Below are 23,431 nucleotides of genomic sequence, written 5' to 3'. Positions count from 1 at the left end.
CTTTGGGTGTATAAATTTTGTAGATCATCATTGTCGTATATATTAAGCTAAATATTCCGAGGGGATCCCTTTCTCATGCAGTCTTTTTCACAGCCTTTATTTATTTTTTTAAAAAAGGGTTGCGACAATTGAAGGACGATGATCATTCTCAAGCAAACATTGCATCTGGGTCAATGCTATATTAAATAACACGAATGATTAATTAAATAGATAATCCATGCAATAAGCAAACGAATTAATATCATATTTATGAAGCGACGACTCAGCCAGCCGTTGCCCGCCGCACTCCCTTCTATTTAAACCCATTTCCAAAACCTTACGACATATACTCACAAACTCAAAAAGCCAATCGATCCCTTATCATTATATCCTCAAAGCCATCAATTATGGCTTCTCTAAATCTTCAATCTTTTTTCGTGCTTCTTTTGCTCAGTTTAGTCGCGTACAGTACCTGCGCTCAGCTCACTCCTGATTTCTACGAGAAAGTATGCCCTCAGGCTCTTCCAATCATCAGGTCTGTCGTTCAACGCGCAATCCACCGTGAACGACGCATGGGTGCTTCCTTACTGCGTTTGCACTTCCACGACTGCTTCGTCAACGTAAGCTATAGTTAAACGACACCCATATACTGTTCTTACATATGTCGCTTAATTATTCTCATGATGAACTCAATTAATGTTAGTGTGTGTGTACAGGGATGTGATGGATCGCTTCTGCTAGATGACACTCCTGCCTTCATTGGGGAGAAGACAGCCTTCCCAAATATAAACTCCGTCAGAGGTTTCGAGGTGGTCGATCGAATCAAAGCAGCTGTCGACAAAGCTTGCAAACGGCCTGTCGTTTCATGTGCTGATATCTTAGCTATAGCAGCTCGTGATTCTGTCTCAATCGTAAGTACTAGCTAGGTCCATATTATCTGTCTCTGTAGGCTTTTGAGTTTCATACACTCTAACTTGATACATTATCAGTAATACTTATATGTTTTCAGTTGGGAGGTCCACTGTTTCATTACCCAGTACTGTTAGGGAGAAGAGATGCAAGAATGGCAAGCAGAGACGCAGCGAACACGAACCTTCCTCCACCATTCTTCAACTTCTCACAGCTTGTCGCTAATTTCCAGTCTCACGGGCTAAACCTCAAGGACTTGGTCGTCCTCTCCGGCGGCCACACCATCGGCCAAGCTCGCTGCACCACCTTCCGAGACAGGCTCTACAGTGACTCGAACATAGACCATAGCTTTCGAGCCAGCTTGACGTACACTTGTCCCAGAATCGGAGGGGACGACAATCTTGCGCCATTGGATTTCACACCTGCAAGAGTTGACACTAACTATTACAGCGCTCTGATCAAGAAGAAGGGTCTTCTTCATTCTGATCAAGAGCTGTTTAGGGGAGATGGTGGTAAAAGTGACAGACTGGTGAAGCTGTACAGTCAAAACGTGTTCGCTTTTGCTAGAGATTTTGGAGTTTCCATGGTCAAGATGGGTAACATGAAGCCTCTTACAGGATATGAGGGTGAGATTCGAGTCAATTGCAGAAAAATCAACTAAATAAAACTGGACAACTGCGCGCTAGAGATATCATGCCAAGTCAAGAATGCTTCAGATTATTCATTAATTAAATAAATTGAAGGATGTCTAGACGAAGTCAGTTGAGTATTCAGTTGGTAAGTGTAATTAATTATATATGCATGAGATTTGTGTGCTTCAAGTTTCAACAAATATGATAATTACTGGCCTTCATGGGCCTGCAGTTAATTTTTTTTCATGTAAAAGCATTGCTTATATATTAGTTTACGTGTAAAATCATGCAAAAATCAGACATACATTCCATGAATACAGGCAAAATTGGGGAAAAAGGACCAAGGTCCTTCAAGTATATGAAAATTAAGTAAATTAAAGTTACAATGTTAATTCACTTGAATAATCTTGGTCCTTTTTTGGTAAATATATCTACATCATGGTCCTCAAATATCCCTACCAATTTCTCATGGATATATTCACTGTAATTAATTTTGAGTAAAGAGAACGACAGAGAACAACCGCTATTTATATGCATTGATAATTCTGAGCTTTTCATCTATATCTTGTCAACTGCTACCACTACAACTAAAAAATTTCCTTGTTGTGGGAACTTGTCCCCAATCGCTCCCTCCAATGAGGTTTGCCCTTCACATGCCATGGCGTGACGCAGTTGAACTTTTCTAAGTTTGGGAAATCTTTGCTGTTTATTTGTTAGAAGATATAACTCCGTATGCAAGGATTAAAGTCAGGGTAACAATTTTGATGCAGAGAGTATATAACTAATTAATTTTTTTCAGAAAATACATTTAGTCATACGTATATAGAACATATACTGTTTATTTTTTGAATCCGCTGCCTACTCTTACTCCAGTTATTCATTAATCAGATTAATTCTCATTTACTACAGCGCCCTTATATTGGATCCTACATTAGAATAGGATCCCTTTAATTTTTTTTATTTTTATTTTTATATTAATATTTGCTTCCCCCTTTTTTCATTTTTTTCTTTTTTTTGTGAGCGAATTCCTTTACGTACTCCCAGGGAGGACAAGGAAGTAATAAAGCATATGAATGACAGCATCGCAAAAAAATAAACAAACAAATAAATAAATAAAATAAAAGGCATGCGTATGATTGTATATACGGGTCTGGTTTCGGAACTCATACATATGCGGAAAGAAAAGGTTGAGACTTGAGAACCTGATATATGCTTTGCCCTTTTTTTTTTTTTTTAAGAAAATCCTCATGAATTTTTCAAGTTTCACTTAAAAGCAAGCACAATACGTTGAGAGGCATATATATACGACTGGAAGAAGGAGAAACTTGTGTTGTAAGAACGCTAGCTAGACAGTGGAGGGAAACAAATCATTACTAAATTTCGAATAAAACCAAACCAGCACATCCATCTCCGTTTTGAGGGAGAGCGTATGCATGAGAATACGTTACAACTTAGACGATCATTAATTACTTGTAACTGGATCCACATAATACGCTAGCAAACACCAGAAAAATTAAACATGGAATTACTAGATAACAAACATAACAAATTAAAACAGAGCATGTTCTGCAGATGAATCATCATCGTCATGATCAGTTAACCTTGCGGCAATTAGTGCGAATCTGACCACTAGAGCCGGTCAAAGGGCTAAGGTTTCCCATCTTGACCATAGCAGTAGCAAAGTCTTGGAAGAAAGACGAAGGGTTGGTGCTGTAGGAAGTGACCTGAGAGTCGGTGGAGCCACCACTGAAGAGCTGTTGATCCGAATGAAGAAGCCCTTTCTTGTTCACCAAGTTCTTGTAATAAGCGTTGTCGAACAGAACATTGGTGGTCACATCCAGTGGCGACAGGTCGTCGTCGTTGCCAAGGCTAGGACACTTGGATTTCACTGACGTTGCAAAGTCTGTGTCAATGGTGGTTTCGTTGTATATCCGACCTCGGAATAACTGGCATCTCGCTTGTCCCGTTGTGTGAGCTCCTACGTAAGCACGTGCATGCAAATTTCAGGATGATTATTAAGGTTTCAGCTGATCAGCTCCTTGAGAAATTAAGTCGAGAAGTTATGCAAATTTACCTGAGAGGGTTACCATTTCCTTTGCGGTAAAACCCTTATCGGAAAAGGCTTTGATAAGGGCATTGAGATCCATTAAAGGAGATGGAATATCCTGAGTGGCTGCATCTTTACTTGCTGTGGTTGAGTCTCTTCTGCCTAACTCTACTGTCCATGATGGCCCACCCAACTAGGAAATTATATATATTTTTACAACACGGTGAGTTCGAAGTGTGTAAATATCAACTTTCTGCAGAAATCGTATGATTCTCAATAATGAACTTACAGATACAACAGAATCACGAGCTGCAACAACTAGAATATCAGCACAAGAAACAACTCCTGGACAAGCAGCCTCCAACTTGGATTTGATGTCGTCGATCACTTCGAAACCTCTCAGGGAATTCGTGTTTGCTGCTGCTGTCTTCTCCCCTGTGAAGCTCGACGTGTCATCTAACAGCACTGACGCGTCACACCCCTGTACAGAGATTAAATTTCATTTCATCATCCACACAGTTAATTGAAATGTGTAGCCGATGATCATGATCATCTAGAAGTTTAAACTCAATTCTTCTGGGGCAATTCAAACAAAGAGGTTTGTCTGTTCTTAACACGTCAACTCATAGTTTTCAGGCAATAAAAGAGCTATCATGACAATGTTTTTCTTCCTAGATCCATCCCCTGCCCAACACTATTACCAAGTTTTCTGAAAATTCAAATTGACTTACCAGGGCTCAAGAATTAACTTGACAGACTCTAGAACTGTATATAGATTAGTTCACTGATAATCAAGGATTGGAAAACCAAACCATAAATACCAATATTTCGATCCACACAATATATAGTGTTATTAATCTTAACTACTTTTGTGATTACACAATGTTGATATGAATGGGCATGAATGAGCTAGATAATAGATAGATAGATAGAGAGAGAGAGAGAGAGAGAGAGAGAGAGCGAGAGAGCGTGCATTGACAAAGCAGTCGTGGAAATGGAGACGAAGCAAGGAAGCGCCCATGCGATGCTCTTTGTAAACTGCACTGACCACAGCAGATCTTATGATGGAGAGAGCCGTGGGGCAAGATGTGCCGTAGAAATTTGAAGTTAGCTGACCACAAGCCAACCCAAACACCATCAATAACACACACAAGCAAGCTTTGTAACAATCTGAGACAGCCATTTTCGATTGAGTCATCACACACCACAATCTCAGTGATGTTTCTGCGTTTGCACTTGAGGAAAACAATCATCCTCGAGGCTTTATTTATAGTACTGAATCGAGGCATGCGCGCTCCATATTGGACATTCCCCACTTAGAAATTAAAATATTTGGTCAAATCCTGGTACCTTTGGTGAAAGCATATATAAATCTCCATACAATATTTCTTTTCTTCATCAACAATAATTCATCAGTACCGCATTATATTATTTAAAAATTCTGTCTACGCAATGTTTATAGATACAGTATTTTACTAGGTACAAAGAGCTAGCCATCAAATAATAATAATAATAATAATATGATCTGCTAGAGATTCATGATAAATAACATTATTATTATGAAAGATGACTCAGATGTATTTACGTATTATTTACTATAGACTCATATAAATAATGGGATTTAGGCTGAATCTTTGCCAAATCAATCTTTGTTAACTGATTTTGTATATATTCAGGATTTACGCATTAGCTTGTTTACAGAAATGAATCAAAAGTACGATTAACTACTCACATTTGAACTCTCTTATTAGCTTGTTAATATTTTAAGAAACGCCACATCAGAAGAGACGGATATTGACGCTACACTATGTACGCATCATCCAAAGAGAAGGGCGTGGCAATATCTGCTTTGACTAATCAAACTGGTTTGATACCTTTCCATTATTAATATCCATCAAACATTTCATAGAAAGCCACATGCATGTAACGTACAAATATATATACATACATATATATATATATAATATAATATAACAAAATATAATATACATTGCGTAAGTTTCAGAGTGCCATTAATTTAAGTTATCACTTTTGTCATTTTCTCTTTTATGTAACTACTACCCCAATAGCGGTGTCTTTTGCAATACCAAATCCCAAAAAGTTTATGTACACGAAGTAAAACACTTCATTAATTTTCTTTAACGTGGCTGAAGAAGTCAACTTTAGGCAGTACACATATGAGAGAGGTTTAGGTATAAAACTATAAATGTACAGTTAAGGGTATCCGACTATCTCGCATGGTAGAACATTGCCTAATGATCAGCGGTGAGTGTACTTCCTCCAATTTTTATTACAGTACAATCATTTCACATATTTTTAAAAAAAATAATTTTTTATGTCATAAAAAAATATAGATATATTTCTATCTTTATTTTTTATTTTAAATAATAATATAATTACATTAAATGCTTTTACGTTAATAAAAAAGTAAAATTAAAAAAGTAATTTAATTATTATAATATGTCATATTTTAAACTAAAAATTATTTTTATTAGGTGTGGTCTGGAAGGAGTATATGTTCAAATTCCCTTTCTCTTTCCTCCATGTAGGACCATTGCCAATGAAGTTGTGTTTGGCTTCTCTACAAATCTATTTCAGGTTGGTTTTTGGAAGAAATGGCATTAAAGGTCTTAAAAAAAAGTTTATTATACTTAGGGCTTAAATCAATCTGAACTTGCTCTATAAGCCTAGAACTCTAATTGCAATATTATTTCACACCAAAATACAATTTTATCCTTTGTTTGATTTGAATTTAGAACCTATGCGAACCCTCGAAGCAACAGAATAGATCATATACGACACAACATCCACTAAGTACAAGATGATGTCTATATATGCTCAACAGAAAGTTTATAAATTTTGAATATTTTACTAGCTTAGGCTCTAACAAAAGTGACAAAGCAAACTATGCACAATACAACATCTACTATACACTAGACTATGTCCACGTATGCTCAATAGAAAGTCCATGTATTTTGAATATTTCACTAGTCGAGGCTCAACAAAATGACAAGTTAGGCAAACCATACACGAGCAACATCCACTATACACAAAACAATGTTCACGCATGCTTAATAGAAAGTCTATGCATTTCTAATATTTCACAAGCCAAGGCTCAACAAAAATGACAAATTAGACAGACTATGCATAATACAATATCCACTATGTACAAGACGATGTTCACGCATGCTCAACAAAAAGTTCATACATTTTCAATGTTAAGAAAGATAATTACATCAAATATGTAGAATTTCACATTGGTACTAGCCTAACTACTGAAACAAGTACCCACATAAAATTTGACATAATATTTCAAGTCTAATATATACAAAAAGCTAACCTCTATATTCAAAACATCTAATGATTGCTTCTCTATATACAACCAAAAAAATATCTGTGATTCTCAATTACCAAAAAAATATTACTTAGGAATGCTTCTATATACATAATTATAGTTTTCTACATACATCAAAAAGGAACAATGTGACTACTTCTCATGCTAGGTTAAGATTCTTACATGTCTTGCCATTGTGTTCAGCCTCCCCATATCTTGAACAATGATAAATCTTCTTTTATTTTAATCTACAATGAACAAATTAAACTAGGTAAATATCTACATATAGAAACCCAACTTTTATTTTACACAACTCAAAGTTAAACATAAGCAATTCAAAGTTCATTTTTACATAGTAGATATTCTAACATCTTTGACGGCAAATTTTCTTCACATTGAGAGTCATATTTTATTCAATTCACATATCAAAGTCTAATATGAACAAGTCAACCATCACTATTGTATGATAATTAATTCACTCTAAAACTTTTATAGCCAACTTAATGATTTAGCAATCTTTAGCTTATATTAATAGATTAGGTTTAACAAAATGTACAAGTAGACAAACAATGTATAACAATATCCACCATGCACAACATAAGATTCATATATTCTTATTTAAAAATTTATATAATTCTACTTTATCAGTAGGCTAGACTTAACGATATGCTCAAATTAGACAAATAGTGTACAACAAAATATTCACTATGCACAACATAAGATTCATATATTCTTACTTAAAAGTCATATGATTCCAATTTATTATTAGATTATGCTTAATAAAATGCACAACTCAACAATCAACAACTCAAAGTTTATTTTTGCACAACAAATACTCCAACATTTTTTATAACAGATTTTTTTTATATTGGATTATATTTTATTCAATTCACATGTAAAAGTATAATATAAATAAGTCAACTATCATTATTATACAACAACTAATCCATTGTAAAACTTTCATAGTCAAAATGGTTCAGCAACTTTTAGCCTATATCAACATTAAAATCACAAATAAGCAAGTAAATTTGCAGGCTTAAACATCTGTGCTTCACACAAGATACTTATTACAACTTCAACAACTAAAAGACACACATGCACTAAATCAATAAGGGAGAAACAAAATTGAAGATCCTTACCTCTAAGCAATAATGATAGAAGCTTCAAAAAACATACGATGTCGCTCGAATCAAAAAGATGAAGAAGATCAATAATGGCTGGCGATGTCCAAGAAAGAGAGGAAAAATCTTTGACTGTGCTTCATCTATCAACACCTATGACTTTTACACTCATCCACGTCGACGAAAATTGATAACGACAAAGCGACGATTAGTGAAATGGGAAAGAAGATAAGAAAAACAGTGAATCATGCTTCATTTGTTTTGTTTGTTTGAAGGTTCGTGCATCATTTTTGATTTAAATGGAACAAAGGGTAAAATAGTATTTTTGCTCTAAAAAAATATTGCAATTAGGGCCTCAAAGCAGAGTAATTTCAAATTGATTTAGGCCCTAAGTATAATAAACTCTGTTTTTAGGCTCTTAATGTCATTTCTCCTAGATTTTTTTTTTTGAGAGGAGAGAAAAAGTATGAAAGAGAACTGATTATTTATTGATATTTTATTTTTTTAATACACTAATTAATGTGCAGGGTGTGATCAATAAAAAATTTAAAAGTTAGATTCTATGCTAACCATACAATTTGGCCCCAAAATCTATTTAATTTACGAATGCATGAGATCGACTACCATCTTCTTCTTTTTTTTTTTGGGAAAACAATTCATGATGAGTTACATTTCTACTTAAAAATTAATTATTTAATCTAGACAAATCGAATATCCTTGCTCATAATTAATATCACCATTTTTACATTTATTTACATGTATAGAAAAACTAACAAAGAAATGGAGTCGAGAATTCTATGTGCATAAATTGTGGTAACTAGGAAATTTGGAGTGTGAACGAGTAAATAGAAGGGAATCAAATTGAGTCAAATATATTCTGCATATAACCGTGGACCCAAGTTCTGCAAATCCGCCGAACTTGAGAACATTCAGAATGTTTAATTTCCTTCAACCAGGAAATCTTGGACGCGCCACTACTGCGCAGAGTTAGTGTCCAGATCACAAATTATGATGACACAGTGGTAAGTCGCCAAATACGAACGGTTTTTGTGTATAGTCTAAAAGGTTCATATTTGAATCCAATTTGTAAAATGACATCTAATTAAGAGTATAAAATTATATTATTAAGTCAAAAAATAAAAATTAAAAATTAAAAACAGAGAGAGACTATCATTGTATGTATATTTCCTTGAAGTCTGTTTGGGTGGAGTTGTGTGCGTGTAGGTTTAAATAGTGACTGATACCTTCCCCTTAACAGCAATAATGTATGCTACAAGACAAGATTGGTGGTTTGAAATGGAAATTTGGGGTTAGTTGAAACTTGTTTGCAAGTAAAGGCATATGTCCTCCCCCATTGGGCATTCACTTAATATGCAAGAGTGCCTACTATATTTGACTACATATATCTACCCACCTTCCCACTACACCCTCAACTTCGCCCATGCCTCGCCCCTCTTTTTATTATTTTTCACCTTTTCAAACCTTTCTTTTTTTTTTTTAACTCTTCATAATGCTTGCATTTTTATTTTTGTTTATATTTATCCTAAAAATTTTTGTAATTCTATTTGTTAATCACAGATTTAAGGATTCACTTTTGACTTTCATCGTTTCTGCATCTTTTCGTTTGAGATTGAATGATTTCAGGTTTCAACACCATTGTTTATATCATCCTCTTATCCTTATTGATTGGGTTACTTCAGCTTATACGACTCCTGCATTACAATTTTCTTCTAATTAGTAATCAACTAGTCATAACTCGTAAGATTTAAATATATTCTGTACTGCTAAACAACAGAAGTTGAAAGAACTGTCAGTTTTTTGGCTATCTGGGATTTCAATTTCTAACACAGCACTCATCTCTTCACTAGGAATCAAATTATTCGTTTATTCTCTTTATCGCTAAACAAAATGGCAAATAAAAATTGGCCGGCTTGAACGGCCTTGCTGCCTCTCTAGCATGCCTAAACAAGAACCTTTTTTTTTTTTTTTTGTTGTTGGGTTCATTAAAACACTCAGAATACAAACTTCTCCTCCACACTAGCATCAAGTAATCTATCTCCCATCTCTCGAAGGGCAGATGCTGTGGAATCACTTATTCCCAACAGATACTGCAAGCGAGACAATTTTTCAGGCGACGGATCCTTCTTCGAGTATATCGTGTACAAATCAGCAAGCTCCTCTGGCACTTCCCATGAGAGTGGCCGTGCAGGTACTGCTTTGTCACAAGCCAGCAAGTCATTGAGTGAGGCGACCTGCATATAAATTGCGTGAGAGAAATTACACCCGCCCGTCCGCAGACACATTGGAAATTTCAATAAAATGTGACCATAAACACTTACCACTCCTTCACGGTTTCTCTGTCTTAATAGTGCCACTGCCTGAATGAGTGAGTTTGATAATCTGCTTTCAGCAAGCTCGCGGACAACTCTTCTTGCTTTCTCTTCATTAATGTTGAGATCAGACGGAATTTTTTCATACACTTCCTCCTCATCAAACTCCCCGGTGCCCGATGAGAAAATATCATCCACAGTTTTTTTGAAGAGAGTTTCTCTTAAGTTCTCTGACACCATGCTGTCTAAATCAACATTGGCTTCCTTAAGTTCCCTAATCTGCTTTATACTAAGCCTTCCTTGTGTTACTGCAGTTTCTATGGCAGCTGCCATTTTTGTGGTTGTTATATTCTTGATTATCTTCTGGGCATATTCTGCAGGCAATCCTACTTGCTTCTGCAAATCATTAAGCTGCTCCACCCTGGCCTTTGTCAACTGTCCATCAGCCAAGATTACCTCAGCTTGTTGCCTAAAAGCTTGCTCTGCTAGACTCCGATGGACTTCTACAATTTCTTTACCACTCAAACCCAGGATTCCACCAAGCTGGTTCAAAAGAACATACTCTGAATCATCCTTCTTTGTAGTTATCTGAGCACCAAATGGAATCCTCGTCACCTCACCAGTTAGACAGAATAGCAAGTACGTCTTATAAAGGTCAGTTCGATCTCTTTCTGGAAGGTCATCCTTAAGAGTTATTTCAGTCTGACCAGACTTCCCCAACTTTGCAGCAAGTTCTTTGTTCGGTCTTATTTTCTTCAGTGTCTGAAGAGATTCCCATTCTTCATGATCTTCAGTTTGTGCCACTTCCTCCTTAACAGGTTCTTCCTTTGATACATCAACTGATGATGTATCAGAGGACTCCCCTTTGATGTCCTCCACCAACTCAGTCACAACCAAGGAATTGAATGCTATCATCTTCTTGAGTTCTTTTGCAGACTCTGTGCGGTTTCCAGCTGCTCGTGCACGTTTGATATAATTGATAAATATCTTCCTCACCTGTATCATTATTAAAACAGCATAGCTGGAACACTAAGTCTAAGTCAAAGTTACATTAAAGGCCATCGAATTCCTGACAAATGGGTACTCACTGCCTTGCTTGCAATAGACATAGCAGTTTCCCTGGTTAATCGCAAGCCATGTGCTGCTTTTCTCACCGATTTCTTGATTTCAGCATCATATCCGTCAACTCCTGATGCAATTGCTTCCTTAACAACCTAATAAACAAAACACATGAAAAAGTAACCCGCATGAAAGGCGTGTTCAGCAGAAATTGAAAAATAACACAATGTCATAGTAAGTGGATACTTGTCAACAAAGTAACAAGGCAAAACCAAACAAATTTGAAGTTTCAGAATAACAATGTTTTCAAAGTGCCACAAATCCAAAACCAAGCAGGTTGCTAGCAATTCTTTAACAAATTCTATCATGAGAAGTATGAAAAAACATGTTTAGCTAGTGACCAGACATAAATTCCAGGAAATCAGTTCATCCTCTTTCTTGGGTCTTGATCTCCATGCTAGTATTAAATGAGGACATCATCATCATAATGTCCACAAGAAAATCTCTCTTTGCTTCCTACAAACTCTACTGGGCATATCAACAAAAGCAAAAAGGGATATAGGGTCCTTTTGCCTAAATCCCCTTGGGTCCACCTAAGAGATTGATATCTCAGTGAGACCAATCACAAACGAGACAGTCATATCACCAAATAGTCAATGTGGATTGCACTTTTACATAGAAGGACATAGATGTCCTTTTACAAATATGAATATAAATAGAAAAGGAAGAAGGAAACATTGTTACCTTCTCAAACAAACTTCCACAGATATCTGAGTGTGCAGCTTCAACAATCTGTTGAGGTATACATAACATCACACGCAACCTCAACAAGGCAGAAACATCCTCCTCACTGAGCTCTCCATCAGCCACACATTGCTGAAGCTTTTGCCGGTAAATTTCTTTAAAAAAAAAATGTTAGATCCTGATACAATAAAGTGACAATAATAAAAGAAAGATGATAACCACTTCATGCAAAAACTTGACCTTCACAACAAGTAATGATTACTACACCCAACAATATCCTGTTTCCAAGCCTACGAAGGCAATTAAAGAAGAGAAATCTTACTGACAAACAGGCACATTCTATATGGGTTTTATGAGCTATAACTGTTTCCAATGTAAAACAGTAACAAAACTAGTGCTCTTATTTGGTTCCAATCTGTTCACGTTATCGATAATTAGTTTATTGTGTCATGTCACAACTTAATATTTCCCTGGCAACCAACAAGCCAAATTTGCTAGTTAATAGTTATTTACATATCTCATAAGCATATATAATATGTTTAATAATGCAGTCATATCGTAAAATTCCAGATAGCCATACCATTACAGGTATTCTCGAAAATTTACCTTCATGAATTTCACTGGCCTTTTGTGGATCAAAGTGCAATTCATCACAGAGATTTTGAAGGAATGTCGCTTTGCTATTAGCCATTTCTAAATCACCACCTGAAACAGCCTGTGCTAGTCGTTTACGATATACCTTTGATGTAACATCAAGTGTAATGGCCTCCGCTTCACGTTTGCCCAGCCCAAATGTATTTCTTAACTGATTTAATGAAGCAACCTGAAACAAAAGATAGAGGGACATGTTAAAACAGAAACTTTAAGGAAGAACATGACCATTTATATGTAGGTCAAATTTCAGAGTTTTCATCAATAATGAAAGCATCCCCTGCTCATAAAGCAACATTTCCTTATAACACTTTGATAGAGATGGAAAATTTATAAAAACACATGAAAGGAAATTGAGGAGGAAGCAGGGGTCAAAGAAGAAAGATTCAGCAAATCAAGGTTATCCTAAGGGTCCTGATTATGGGGAGTAAGTAATGATACTTGTAGTCTGGCTGTAGACTCAGCTTAGATGCTAGGGTCACCTTTTAGCTTGCATTAATATTTTGTCATGTTTTGGGGAGGCTGTCAGACAATGTTTTAGAGAGAAGTTAGATGAGAGGAGAGTCTTGGTCTCTCAAAAACCAGTGAGGGGCTGTTTCTGCGTTGTGGTTTATGTTCTTGTATTTTCAGTCTTTAATAGGGAAAGGGTTTTGGCCAGAATCAATGGAGGGTCATTTGTAACACTGATTCGGTTTCTTCAGTCATTAATAGCAAAACCTCAGAATTTCCCTTGCTTCATTGCTTGTTATTATTAAATTCTGCTGTTGTGGATTTAATTATAGAGGTGGGCTCTATCACACTTCAAAATGTTTAAGAGAACTTACTCAATCAAATAACTTCAGAATATACATATGCAAAAGTCCATGGCCTATACGTGAATGTAGTGATCATTTACCTTATTATCTTCCATATGACCACCAGACAAGGCATCTGTAACATATGCTCTATAAAGGAGTTTCAAGTCCTCTATCTTTTTGTCACTGTCATACTCACCACCTATGACAAAGATCCATCAAAGCCAACGTCAAGAATTTAGGTTCACAGCTTAGACGGGGGAAAACTACAAAAAAAAAAAAAAAAAACAGTTAGAAAGCTTACCAATTAATGAAACTGGACCAACGCCACGGGCAAAGCGATCAATATCTGGATGATTCTTTAATGAAACGAGTAAATCATTGAATGCCAGTATTTTATCAAGCTCCTCCACTGCCTGACCAACTCCAGGACTGGATAACTCAAAATTGTTTAGAAATGAAAATTCCACATTTTAAAATTGCTGACATCAGCAAAAATCAAAGCCAAGAACATAACAAGCAAATGGCAAGACAAAACATGACCAAATTCACTATTTCTCTTGAATTTGCACTTTGGGGGATCAGCATAATGTTCAAGCTCCGTCATTGAAGTTAGGAAAATCTAACAACATTAGTCACTAAAGAACATGATTATAAGAACTTTTTTTTTTTTTTGGGTGAAGAAGCAATCATACACTGCTCTTGTGCGGGATTTAAGTATACTAAGAGCCTCTGAAATATTTTCCTCAACCAATTTCCTTGTGCGCTCCTTAAATAAGTTCTCAGCAAGCTTCAAAGGAGAGAAAAATTCTTTTGTTTAATAAGCAGTAGAATACACCACCATAACAAATGCATGAGTAGTAAAAGAAAAGTTGTATGGCTGAAAATCCTATTTAAGATTAAAAAAGCACCTCATCAGAAAGGCGACACAAAAGTTGTGCTTCTCTGAGTGCAACAAGTTGTCCTGCATCAATATCTGCCAAGAATTTATTGTTTAGAGAACAACATAATAAACTCCAACACGTCAGATAGATTTACTCTGCTAAAATTGACAACAGTAATTTTTTCCCAACGATAACGTTTTGCTAAGAAACATAAATGTATGCATAATTAACTAGAGAACAATGAAGAGTACAAATAATTTCTCATCAACAATAGACTGACATTAGACTGCTGCAAATTAAAAGTGAATCTAACTAGATTCCTACTATCTTAGCATGAGTGTTAATCATCTTTTAGTAAATAAATAAATTGTGCCAGTTCAACAGCACAAGCTGGTCAAAATTTTCAAATACGTTAATGGTTATAAAAGTCATGGATAGTTAGAGACATCACATTATACCTCTGCCAACTGATTTCAGCTTGGAAGCATACAATCTCTGGGCATTATCACGAATAGCCACCTCAACCTAATGATAGAGTATTAACGGATCATCACCAGAAGAAAAAGAGATTACCAAGATAGGAAAAGAAAGATGAGGATGCACAAATCAGAACAAATGAGATCATATGCATGACAAGAACAACAGCAAAATACAATTCACACTGAAAAAAGTTCCTCCTTCTTTTAAAGCACATGAATATATACAATAATCCCATCACATTAATAGCCTAGTTGCACATTGCACAAGGCAGCCAGGCAAAACAAGCAATAATAATACCTGGGAATCAGTGACCTTGAAAACCCGCTTCCAAGGCAGAAGGAAAGATGAAGCTTCTCCAAAAACAAGATTTGACACATATATCAACTTCTGAAATGCCTGCACTTGATACTCACTAATAGAGGTCAAGCTCCAAAATTTCATTTAAATCCCTAAGGGTTTTTTCTATATAAGTTGAGATGGCAGTACACTAGACTTACCCGGCGCTGCTCAATATCAGCATCACGATCACCAACTTCAAGTCTCTGCCTGAAATATTTCCTACCAAGCTGAAGGAGAACAAGCGCCAAACCAGTAAGCTATGGAACTGCTTCCATTCCACCAACATTAATAAATATACACAGTCACCACAGGCATAAACATAAACAGTACAAGAATACCTCTATATGCATAGCAGCTGCATCTGGATCATCAATTCCTAAAGAATTTTTAAAGTTAATGATCCTATCAACCTCATCACCTTTAAGTTCCTGGCCTCCTGGAGGAAGCACAGAAGAGACAAACCTGAATCGCAAGTTCAATGCATGTAAATCATTTGAGTCAAAATTCAGTAGCCTTGCAGGAAATCTGAGGCAAATATAACTTGTTTTTCTTGCATAATATCACTGGTATATGAAAAAATTTCATAAGATTAAACGCCATCAAGTCAGGTAACTTAATAGAATATGAATTTGTTACTTACTGACAATATATCTCACAAATCTCTGCTTTGAATGCCTCATCTTGCTTGCTGACACCGTACCTGGAAAATTAATCATTTCAAGAAAAATGAAGTTGAAAGTGAAGGCGGGGAAGAACAAAAAATTGAATTATTAGCAAAGCATACAGAAATCTAATGATTTTAATAATATCAAAATAAAATGAATATTTGCCACAGAGTTTAAAGTAACGGAAATAAATATACTTGACTGCTATCCCAAGAGCATTGGGAGAATGAATACTACAATTACGTCAGTATTCCAGTTTTAAGCAGCTATAACGCCGTTTAGCATCACCTAGCTCGGCACTTACAATTTCGTCAGTTTAATAACCCCGTTTAGCTAATTCAACCGGGGAAAACAGTTAATTATCGTTGACACTTACTGGTTTGCAATGCTCTCGATGTCTTCCTTCTTCAACCCAGCAGGGTCGTCAATCCCAGCCACATAGTTATGCAAATTCACGGCCGCAACTTGCGGAGCGCATGCATTCAACGCGTAGGCAGCAGCCCCGCCCGCAACACCGAGTGCCACAGCACCACCAATGGCAGCATTTCGGTTCCGACCAAACTGAAAACCCAACCCATATCCTGCAGCAACAGCCCCGGCAACGATAATGGCGGAGGTGGCCAACCTCAGGGGCGGCGATAACTTGTCAACGACAACCTCAATTCCCTTGAGCTCCTTCTGAACTCCGATAATAGATGGGGGAGGCGTGGAAGGGGCAGATTGATCAAGGGAGTCCGATGAGTTGCGAGGGAAGGAGACCTTGAAACGGCGGCGTTTGGGAAGAGTAGAAGTGGTTCTGATAAGAAGAGGATTTGGATTAAGAAAAGGGGAGGAAAGTGGGGAAGAGTGGTGCTGGGGAGAAGGGGAGGTGATGAGATTGGAGGGATTCATGCCTCCTTCTGGGAAAGGAACCAAAGACGACGTCGTGGGAGGTTGCAGATAGAAGCTTATAGGGTTTAACAAACGGAGTAGATAGGAAAGAGCAATGGGAGCTCGGAGGCTACATGAAATATGAAAGCGAGCAAACACAGTGAGGAAGATTGGCAACTTGCTTTATTTTAACTTTTTCTTTATTTACTTCCTTTTTTTTTGGGGGGGGGGGGGATCAGTTGACCGCAAGAGTTATATGGGCCTTGGGAAAGCCCGATTCGATGGTGGCCGGCCGCAACCCCTGGTGCCAATCGTTAAATTAGCATGTAAGAAAAAATTTTCCATATTACCAAAAAAACATACAAGAAATTTTTTTTTCTAATGAAATAGAGGTTAAATTGTAATTTTCACTCTCAAATTATTTTCAGATGAACTTTGAGAATGTGAAATAAAATTTATAAATTTAAGAAGTTGCCCTATTTAAGTTGTTTGAAATATGCTCTCCTTTTAAGTTTTAAACTTGTACTTATAACAGATTTTTCTGGATTGGCTTATATATCAAAACATATGATTTTATAAAATTATAAAATATATGTGATATTTGATTGGGAGGAAGTAATAAAAATGTGCGTGGAGTGCTTTTTGTCTCGAAATTTTTCGGCGAATTCTGAAATGGCGATTCATTTATTATTTATTTTTACACGTGCCCAAAAACCCAAGCACCTTGGCAAGAAAGAACAATCTTCCGAAGTAAGCCGAATCCGCAAATTCGGGTTTCCATCATCTTTGCCTCACACTGAGGCTTACGTTACATTATTCTCGAGCATGGCCGTGATGTAAGCCGAAGACGAAAGCTGACTTCACAGTTCGCGCCCAGTTTTCTTCGAAAAAATGGCTATTTCAAGCCTGCGATTCCCTGTCTTCCGTCTGTTCACCAAAAGCCCCTACCCGACTTTTCGAAGCTCCGACCCATTGCCCGCCGGAGATGTGTCCGTTGTTGTTCTGTTTCGACTCAAACTTCATCGCAGCCCCCTCCTTCAGAATCAGTTTTCAAGTGGGAACCTGCCCGCAAGAAAAAGGTCGTTATGCGGATTGGGTACGTGGGAGCTAATTACAGGGGTAAGAATTCAACGTGAGTATCAATCACTTGCATTTTAACTTGTCTACATTTTCAGATGCCTGATCTTCCAATATTTTGTCCGCTCTCTTTTTCAGGCCTCCAAATGCAGCGAGATGAACATTCATTATCAAGTACGCTTCTTGTGCTTCCCTTACTTTAATGCTTTGTCTCGTTAATATTGGCGACCGTTAGATATTGGAAGGACAAGTTAGTGAATGTCCTTGAAAAATTAGGAAAAACGCATGTGACTTCTAACTTCGAAAGGATGCGAGCAGTAAAGTAAAATACTGAAAGATATAGCTAAAGAAGCAATCACTACAAGTTTTAAAATTAATCTACACGACTCTTTTTATCTTATGATATGAGATGGCTTGGACATAGAGTCCTGTGCTGTAATCTGCCCTGCTGGTGTAGCTGGGATCTTATAAAGATTGTAATTTTAAACTTTAAGCCGTTGAGAAAGAACTGGAAACTGCCATATTCAAGGCTGGTGGCATCCGAGACAGTAATTTTGGGGATCTGCAAAAAATTGCATGGGCCAGAAGCAGCCGAACTGATAAAGGAGTAACTTATTATCCCATCTGTTTGACCTAATTTGCTTTTTATTTGGTTTTCAGCTTATATGAAGGATAAGATTTCTTATTTCATCTGTTCTAGGTTCACTCTCTGGCAACAGTGATATCCTTTAAAATGGAAATCCCAGAAAATGCATGGTGGGAAGACCCTTATGGCCTTGTCCTTGCGAATTATATGAACTCTCATCTTCCATCTGACATCAAAGTCTTTAGCATTATGCCTTCACAAAGGTAAGGCTTGACAGCAAATGTACATTTAGAAACCCATTGGCATTGGCTAAGTTGTAGCTTTGTCTCGAAAGTTGTAAAAGCCTTTTCCCAACGGGTTTCTAGACGCAGGGTAAGTTACTGCTTATTGTTCATAGTACAGAAGAATCTGTTTAGTGTCATGGTCACCATGAAAATTTTTAATGTCAATAATGACATAGTGTATGCTTTTTCCTCCTTGTTTTTTTTTTTCCTTATTTATCTTATAGAGTATTTTATTGTATTTTGTCAACTACCAAAAGATTCATGGTTGAAATTTGTTCTATTGCTGTTCCTTAAGAAAGTTAATGAAAGCAAGAGATTATTATGATGAAATTCTATTATTATGCAGCAGCACTTACAGGTTTCTTTCTTTTTTTTTTTTGGCATCCTAATTAGTTTAATTTGTCTCTTGATCCTAGGAGCTTTGATCCAAGGAGGGAGTGTAACTTGCGGAGGTACTCTTACCTCCTTCCTTCTGAAACTATTGGCATCCCAAGCCATTCTAGCAGGGATGAAATTGATTATCACATATCAGAATTTAATGACATTCTAAATGCTTTTGAGGTGTGTGGGATTAGTCATTTTTAAATCTTTTCAACTTTTCTTTGATGTCGTCTCTAGTTACTGAAGTCTTCTTGATGAGTTGTTAAACTTGTTAGGACAGGTTTTTCCTCAATCCTCATATTAGTTAATTTCTGGCTGTTAGTGATTGGATTTAGTGATTGATCACACACTGCTGTCCTGACATCCTAAATTTTTCATCGTCTTAAAAGTCAACACAGAGAAAACATCTTAGATATTGAGTGAATCTTCCTTTTGCACTTATTAACTTAATCATGCTTCTTTTACTTGATTGGACCTTTACCTATAAGCATGCTAGAGCTTTGAGATTTTCTATTGAAGTTTGGCTTAGGTCTTTTTGTGATATTTTGGGTCATGTTTGTCTTCTGCGTGGATGTTGTTACTTCGACATTATTAGCATTCTTTGATTAATTTCTGTACTTTTTATAGGGAGAACATCCTTTTCATAACTATACAGCACGGTCTAGGTATAGGAAACATTTTCCTCATAGACAGTCATCATCAGGGAGTGACATGTCAGCAAAAGTGATCTCATCAGACTCTGAATCTGAAGAAGGTGATAGCGATGGAGAGAATTTTCAAATTGATGAGGTATATACAACAAATATCACAAGGCCCAGCCAGCAGTCCTCTGAAATTTGTGATTTTGATGAACCTTCCATTGGCTCTAGCAATAATAATATTTTGCATGATCACAACTCTAATTTAGTTCGTGCAAAATGGTTGTATGAACCTGATGAAAGAGACAGGTTAAATGCTTCTCATTTTAGAAAAGTTTTTCGCTGCTCTTGTGGAAATCTGGAACGATTGCTTAAATACAATTATGTTGAAGTCTCCATATGGGGAGAGTCTTTCATGCTACATCAGGTAGATCCTTGTTTTCTTATCATTCTTCTTTTTCAACTTCTGACCCTTGGAGAGCTTTTTATTCATTTGTTTTCTTCTTTCTCTTTAACTACTCTGGTTATTGAAAATTAATAAATGTTGATGGAGCGTGCATATCTGTTAATTTAGATAGATATATAGTCATCCTCCACTTGAGTTGATATGACTATGAGTGTAAAACCAAGCAAGATTTAGTCACTCCCTTTATATTTTCTCAGTATTTGTTTAAAGTAACTTCATTGCCTCCCTAGTTTGCCAAGCATCTTTATTTGGTAATGGGATGCTAAATAAACGCTATGTACTTGATCAGAAAGTTGTCCCAAGGTGAAAAGGAACAAAAGGAAAATTATCAATGGAGCCACAATTTCATTTTCCCTAACTTGCTAGACATGAAGGTTAGAAAGTGACCCTTGAAGAGTGCAAAATGATCCGCTGGCATCACTTTTCTTTCTCCTTCAATTTTTTTTTCTCCTACTGTCTGCTTCATTTTCCTTTTGCAGCATTTTCCTTTCTTCTTCAATTAATTTTTCCTTCATTTGTTGTCCTTGAGGCTCTACCTGCATGCTTACTTGTATGTGTAATGTTGATATCTTGTCTCCATTGTTAGCATCTGTGCTTTGACTTTATCAATCACCTCCTCTCCCTGCTTTTGGAGCTTTCACCTCATGCCCTATTTCTGATATTGTGCCCTTTAACAATATATGTAATGTTGATATCTTGTCTCTCACCAGATACGAAAAATGGTTGGGACAGCTGTGGCAGTGAAACGCAACTTACTGCCTAAGGACATTCTAGAACTGTCACTGTCAAAGTTTGCACGAATCATCCTTCCCCTTGCACCATCAGAAGTCTTAATTTTGAGGGGTAACAGCTTTTCATTGAGAAAACGACCTGGAAATGTGGCAAGGCCAGAAATGCTAGCGATGTCTGAATCAAAAGAAATTAACAAGGCAGTTGAAGAGTTTTACACATCTGTAATGTTACCTCAAGTTTCAAAATTTTTGGACCCATCAGGATATCCATGGAAAGAATGGATTGAGAAATTGGACGCGGACACAAGGATACCAAGTGACCAGTTGAATGAGGCCAGGAAAGCGTGGAAATTGTGGAAAGACAATCTTGAGAACAGAATTAGCGCTCATCCATCATGATAGATACAAGGTAACTTTTACTTTTTTATGCTTGCATCAGTTTCATCAGAATTTTTCGTTGTGCCCATGCCAAAACAGGGTTGATTTTTTCTTCTATCCCTTAATAATCTATAAAAAAGAAAAAAATACGTGTTCATATTTATTCTGATTGTCCTGCCCAATTGTTTTATGCCACTTGCCACGTGATTCATTTGTGGCAGAAATTGGAAAACCATTAATGCTATGTGTATCCTTTTCAGTTGTGGACCTGGAGTTTGGTGTTCAATCTATTTGACCAAAGAGCTATATGAATGGACGATGGTGTTGACGTTGTGATGGTGTTGGAAGAAATTGGGTGCAAATTGCTTGAATAGCTCTCGGAGAACTGAAATGCTACATCAAGAATTCACGTCAAGCAAACATCAGCAGATTCGAATCCTCTCAATTTTCTAGCAATTTAAAAAGAGATAAGAGAGAATTATGGGCGCTCTCTTCTCTCTCTCTCTCTATAAATTGACAAAAAAATTAAGAGGCTGAGAATATCCGATTTCATTAGAAGCATTTCTAAATTTTGGAAGCAACATTTTAGTAGCTTATACGGAATACACTAACATGTAATTTTTCCTTTTTCTCACCATTTCCCAGAACCCCCAGAAATATGAATTCTTTTAATTATCTGCTTAACTTCTTGCCTTTAGGAATGGTGTTGGTACTCGTAGCCAACCCTATATCTTACAATACCAGCAGAAGGGAAAAAAGAAAGAATGATGTATTAATTAGATCCACATTTCAGAGATATAGAAATCTTTTGGCAACAAAGCAGTCTATACGTGAAAGCAATATTTTATTTTATTTTTGGGTGAAAGATGAAGCAAGTAGCAGTTAACTCAATTTTTCATTGGAAACTTATGTTTTTAATAAAAATGAAGTATTTAGAAGAAAATAAACCCCACATTTACAGATTAAAATCTGACGAACCAAATATTTGTTGCTCCTTTTCTTCAATTGTTGTTGTTGTTGTTGTTGTTGTGTGGTGTATCTTGGGCAATGATTAAAAAATTGAATTGAACTGGACAGTCAGACCAATCAAACCGTCGGTTAGACTAACAGTTTGGTTAAGTCAAAAAAATTGTTTGGAGAGTTGAATCAAATTGGGCTGTTTTTGGGCCAGCAATCAGATCGAAAATTGGGTCCAGTTTTCAAACACCGAACTGTTCAAAAAAATGTCCTTTTTTCTTTTTCTTTTTAAAATTTTTATCAATTTTTTTAAATTATCAATTTTTTTAATCATTTGATGTTATATTATATTATATGGTTTGCTAAGTTATAATGAATTTAAAATATTTAGTTTTATTTTAAAGTTGAATAGCAATTTCATATTTATTTTTTATATTTGGATTATTAAATGCATATATAACTTTTTTAATTTAATTATTACATCATCGGTTCAACACGGTTAGACCATGCAAATTATAAATTGCTGACCTTTTCAATTTAATATTTGGTTTGGTTTTAAAAACATTGATCTTGGGACAATTCTATATCCAAGTAGAGGAGATTTAATGGGAATTTAGGTTAGTTCATATTGAGCCGTGATGGAATATTTATAAGTGAAAATTCTACCATCAATCCTGTTACATTTTTAAGCATATTCAAAACTTTTAGTTAAGCTGATACAACTTTCTTACAAATTAATCCAAACTTCCAATTATTGTTACTCCCTTTTGCCTTAATTGATATTGAAGTTTGGTGGCAGCATGCTATGCCATTGAATTCTAAGAAATTCACCAATATCATGGTATTGTTATCTATCAGTGTATTATATATACAGCACACTATTTACCATTGAATTCTAAGAAATTGACCACAAAAAACATCAGTACATTATACAGGCTTGGCTGAAAGATACTTCAGGATGGACAGCAAATGTTGAATATAATAATCAATGAAAGAAACTTTTCAATAATCGAAACACTATTATTAATACAAATATACAAAAGCTGTTACACGCTCACAGCAATTTGATACATTTTAGACTGCAATACTATATAT

The 23,431-nt window shown here is 36.1% G+C and overlaps 4 protein-coding genes across 4 annotated transcripts; 2 read left to right on the top strand and 2 right to left on the bottom strand.

Moving 5' to 3' along the window:
* Positions 1 to 321: 321 nt before the first annotated feature.
* LOC129318620 (cationic peroxidase 1-like) lies at positions 322 to 1,756 on the top strand. The gene is made up of 3 exons (XM_054963476.1): positions 322 to 599; positions 696 to 890; positions 989 to 1,756. The coding sequence occupies exons 1-3, from the start codon at positions 387 to 389 to the stop codon at positions 1,547 to 1,549; spliced, it is 969 nt and encodes a 322-aa protein (XP_054819451.1). The 5' UTR covers positions 322 to 386; the 3' UTR covers positions 1,550 to 1,756.
* A 1,117-nt stretch (positions 1,757 to 2,873) lies between these two features.
* Positions 2,874 to 4,814, bottom strand: LOC129318534 (cationic peroxidase 1-like). The gene is made up of 4 exons (XM_054963364.1): positions 4,541 to 4,814; positions 3,857 to 4,048; positions 3,595 to 3,760; positions 2,874 to 3,498 (listed from the first exon to the last, which is right to left on the bottom strand). The coding sequence occupies exons 1-4, from the start codon at positions 4,763 to 4,765 to the stop codon at positions 3,113 to 3,115; spliced, it is 969 nt and encodes a 322-aa protein (XP_054819339.1). The 5' UTR covers positions 4,766 to 4,814; the 3' UTR covers positions 2,874 to 3,112.
* Positions 4,815 to 9,768: 4,954 nt separating this feature from the next.
* Positions 9,769 to 17,007, bottom strand: LOC129318437 (protein TIC110, chloroplastic). Its single transcript, XM_054963197.1, has 15 exons — positions 16,345 to 17,007; positions 15,944 to 16,003; positions 15,642 to 15,765; positions 15,462 to 15,530; positions 15,262 to 15,360; positions 14,943 to 15,009; positions 14,512 to 14,576; positions 14,296 to 14,390; positions 13,905 to 14,032; positions 13,702 to 13,802; positions 12,762 to 12,978; positions 12,156 to 12,310; positions 11,441 to 11,566; positions 10,362 to 11,348; positions 9,769 to 10,274 (listed from the first exon to the last, which is right to left on the bottom strand). Exons 1-15 carry the CDS (start codon positions 16,857 to 16,859, stop codon positions 10,035 to 10,037), a joined length of 3,048 nt encoding a protein of 1,015 aa, XP_054819172.1. The 5' UTR covers positions 16,860 to 17,007; the 3' UTR covers positions 9,769 to 10,034.
* On the top strand, positions 16,858 to 22,189 carry LOC129318333 (putative tRNA pseudouridine synthase). Its single transcript, XM_054963060.1, has 9 exons — positions 16,858 to 16,900; positions 17,640 to 17,957; positions 18,054 to 18,089; positions 18,410 to 18,522; positions 18,616 to 18,764; positions 19,202 to 19,346; positions 19,794 to 20,231; positions 20,981 to 21,410; positions 21,640 to 22,189. The coding sequence occupies exons 1-8, from the start codon at positions 16,858 to 16,860 to the stop codon at positions 21,398 to 21,400; spliced, it is 1,662 nt and encodes a 553-aa protein (XP_054819035.1). The 3' UTR covers positions 21,401 to 21,410; positions 21,640 to 22,189.
* The last annotated feature ends 1,242 nt before the right edge of the window (positions 22,190 to 23,431 follow it).

Source organism: Prosopis cineraria, unplaced genomic scaffold (genome assembly GCF_029017545.1).
Source record: "Prosopis cineraria cultivar Desert tree isolate PC_DT_omini unplaced genomic scaffold, ASM2901754v1 PC8, whole genome shotgun sequence".
Lineage (NCBI taxonomy): Eukaryota > Viridiplantae > Streptophyta > Magnoliopsida > Fabales > Fabaceae > Prosopis > Prosopis cineraria.
The sequence above is the reverse complement of the archived record's forward strand: the minus strand, read 5'-3'. Positions and strand labels throughout refer to the sequence as shown.

Coding starts and splice junctions, on each gene's coding strand:
- LOC129318620 (XM_054963476.1), top strand. CDS start 387: ATGGCTTCTCTAAATCTTCAATCTTTTTTCGTGCTTCTTTTGCTCAGT. Junction 600..695: donor TCCACGACTGCTTCGTCAAC/GTAAGCTATAGT, acceptor GTGTGTGTACAG/GGATGTGATGGATCGCTTCT. Junction 891..988: donor CTCGTGATTCTGTCTCAATC/GTAAGTACTAGC, acceptor ATATGTTTTCAG/TTGGGAGGTCCACTGTTTCA.
- LOC129318534 (XM_054963364.1), bottom strand. CDS start 4,765: ATGACTCAATCGAAAATGGCTGTCTCAGATTGTTACAAAGCTTGCTTG. Junction 4,049..4,540: donor TCCACGACTGCTTTGTCAAT/GCACGCTCTCTC, acceptor ATCTCTGTACAG/GGGTGTGACGCGTCAGTGCT. Junction 3,761..3,856: donor CTCGTGATTCTGTTGTATCT/GTAAGTTCATTA, acceptor ATAATTTCCTAG/TTGGGTGGGCCATCATGGAC.
- LOC129318333 (XM_054963060.1), top strand. CDS start 16,858: ATGCCTCCTTCTGGGAAAGGAACCAAAGACGACGTCGTGGGAG. Junction 16,901..17,639: donor CAAAGACGACGTCGTGGGAG/GTTGCAGATAGA, acceptor CCTCACACTGAG/GCTTACGTTACATTATTCTC. Junction 18,765..19,201: donor AGCATTATGCCTTCACAAAG/GTAAGGCTTGAC, acceptor TCTTGATCCTAG/GAGCTTTGATCCAAGGAGGG.
- LOC129318437 (XM_054963197.1), bottom strand. CDS start 16,859: ATGAATCCCTCCAATCTCATCACCTCCCCTTCTCCCCAGCACCACTCT. Junction 15,010..15,261: donor TCAAGGTCACTGATTCCCAG/GTATTATTATTG, acceptor CTCTATCATTAG/GTTGAGGTGGCTATTCGTGA. Junction 12,311..12,761: donor GGCCAGTGAAATTCATGAAG/GTAAATTTTCGA, acceptor TTTTTTTTAAAG/AAATTTACCGGCAAAAGCTT.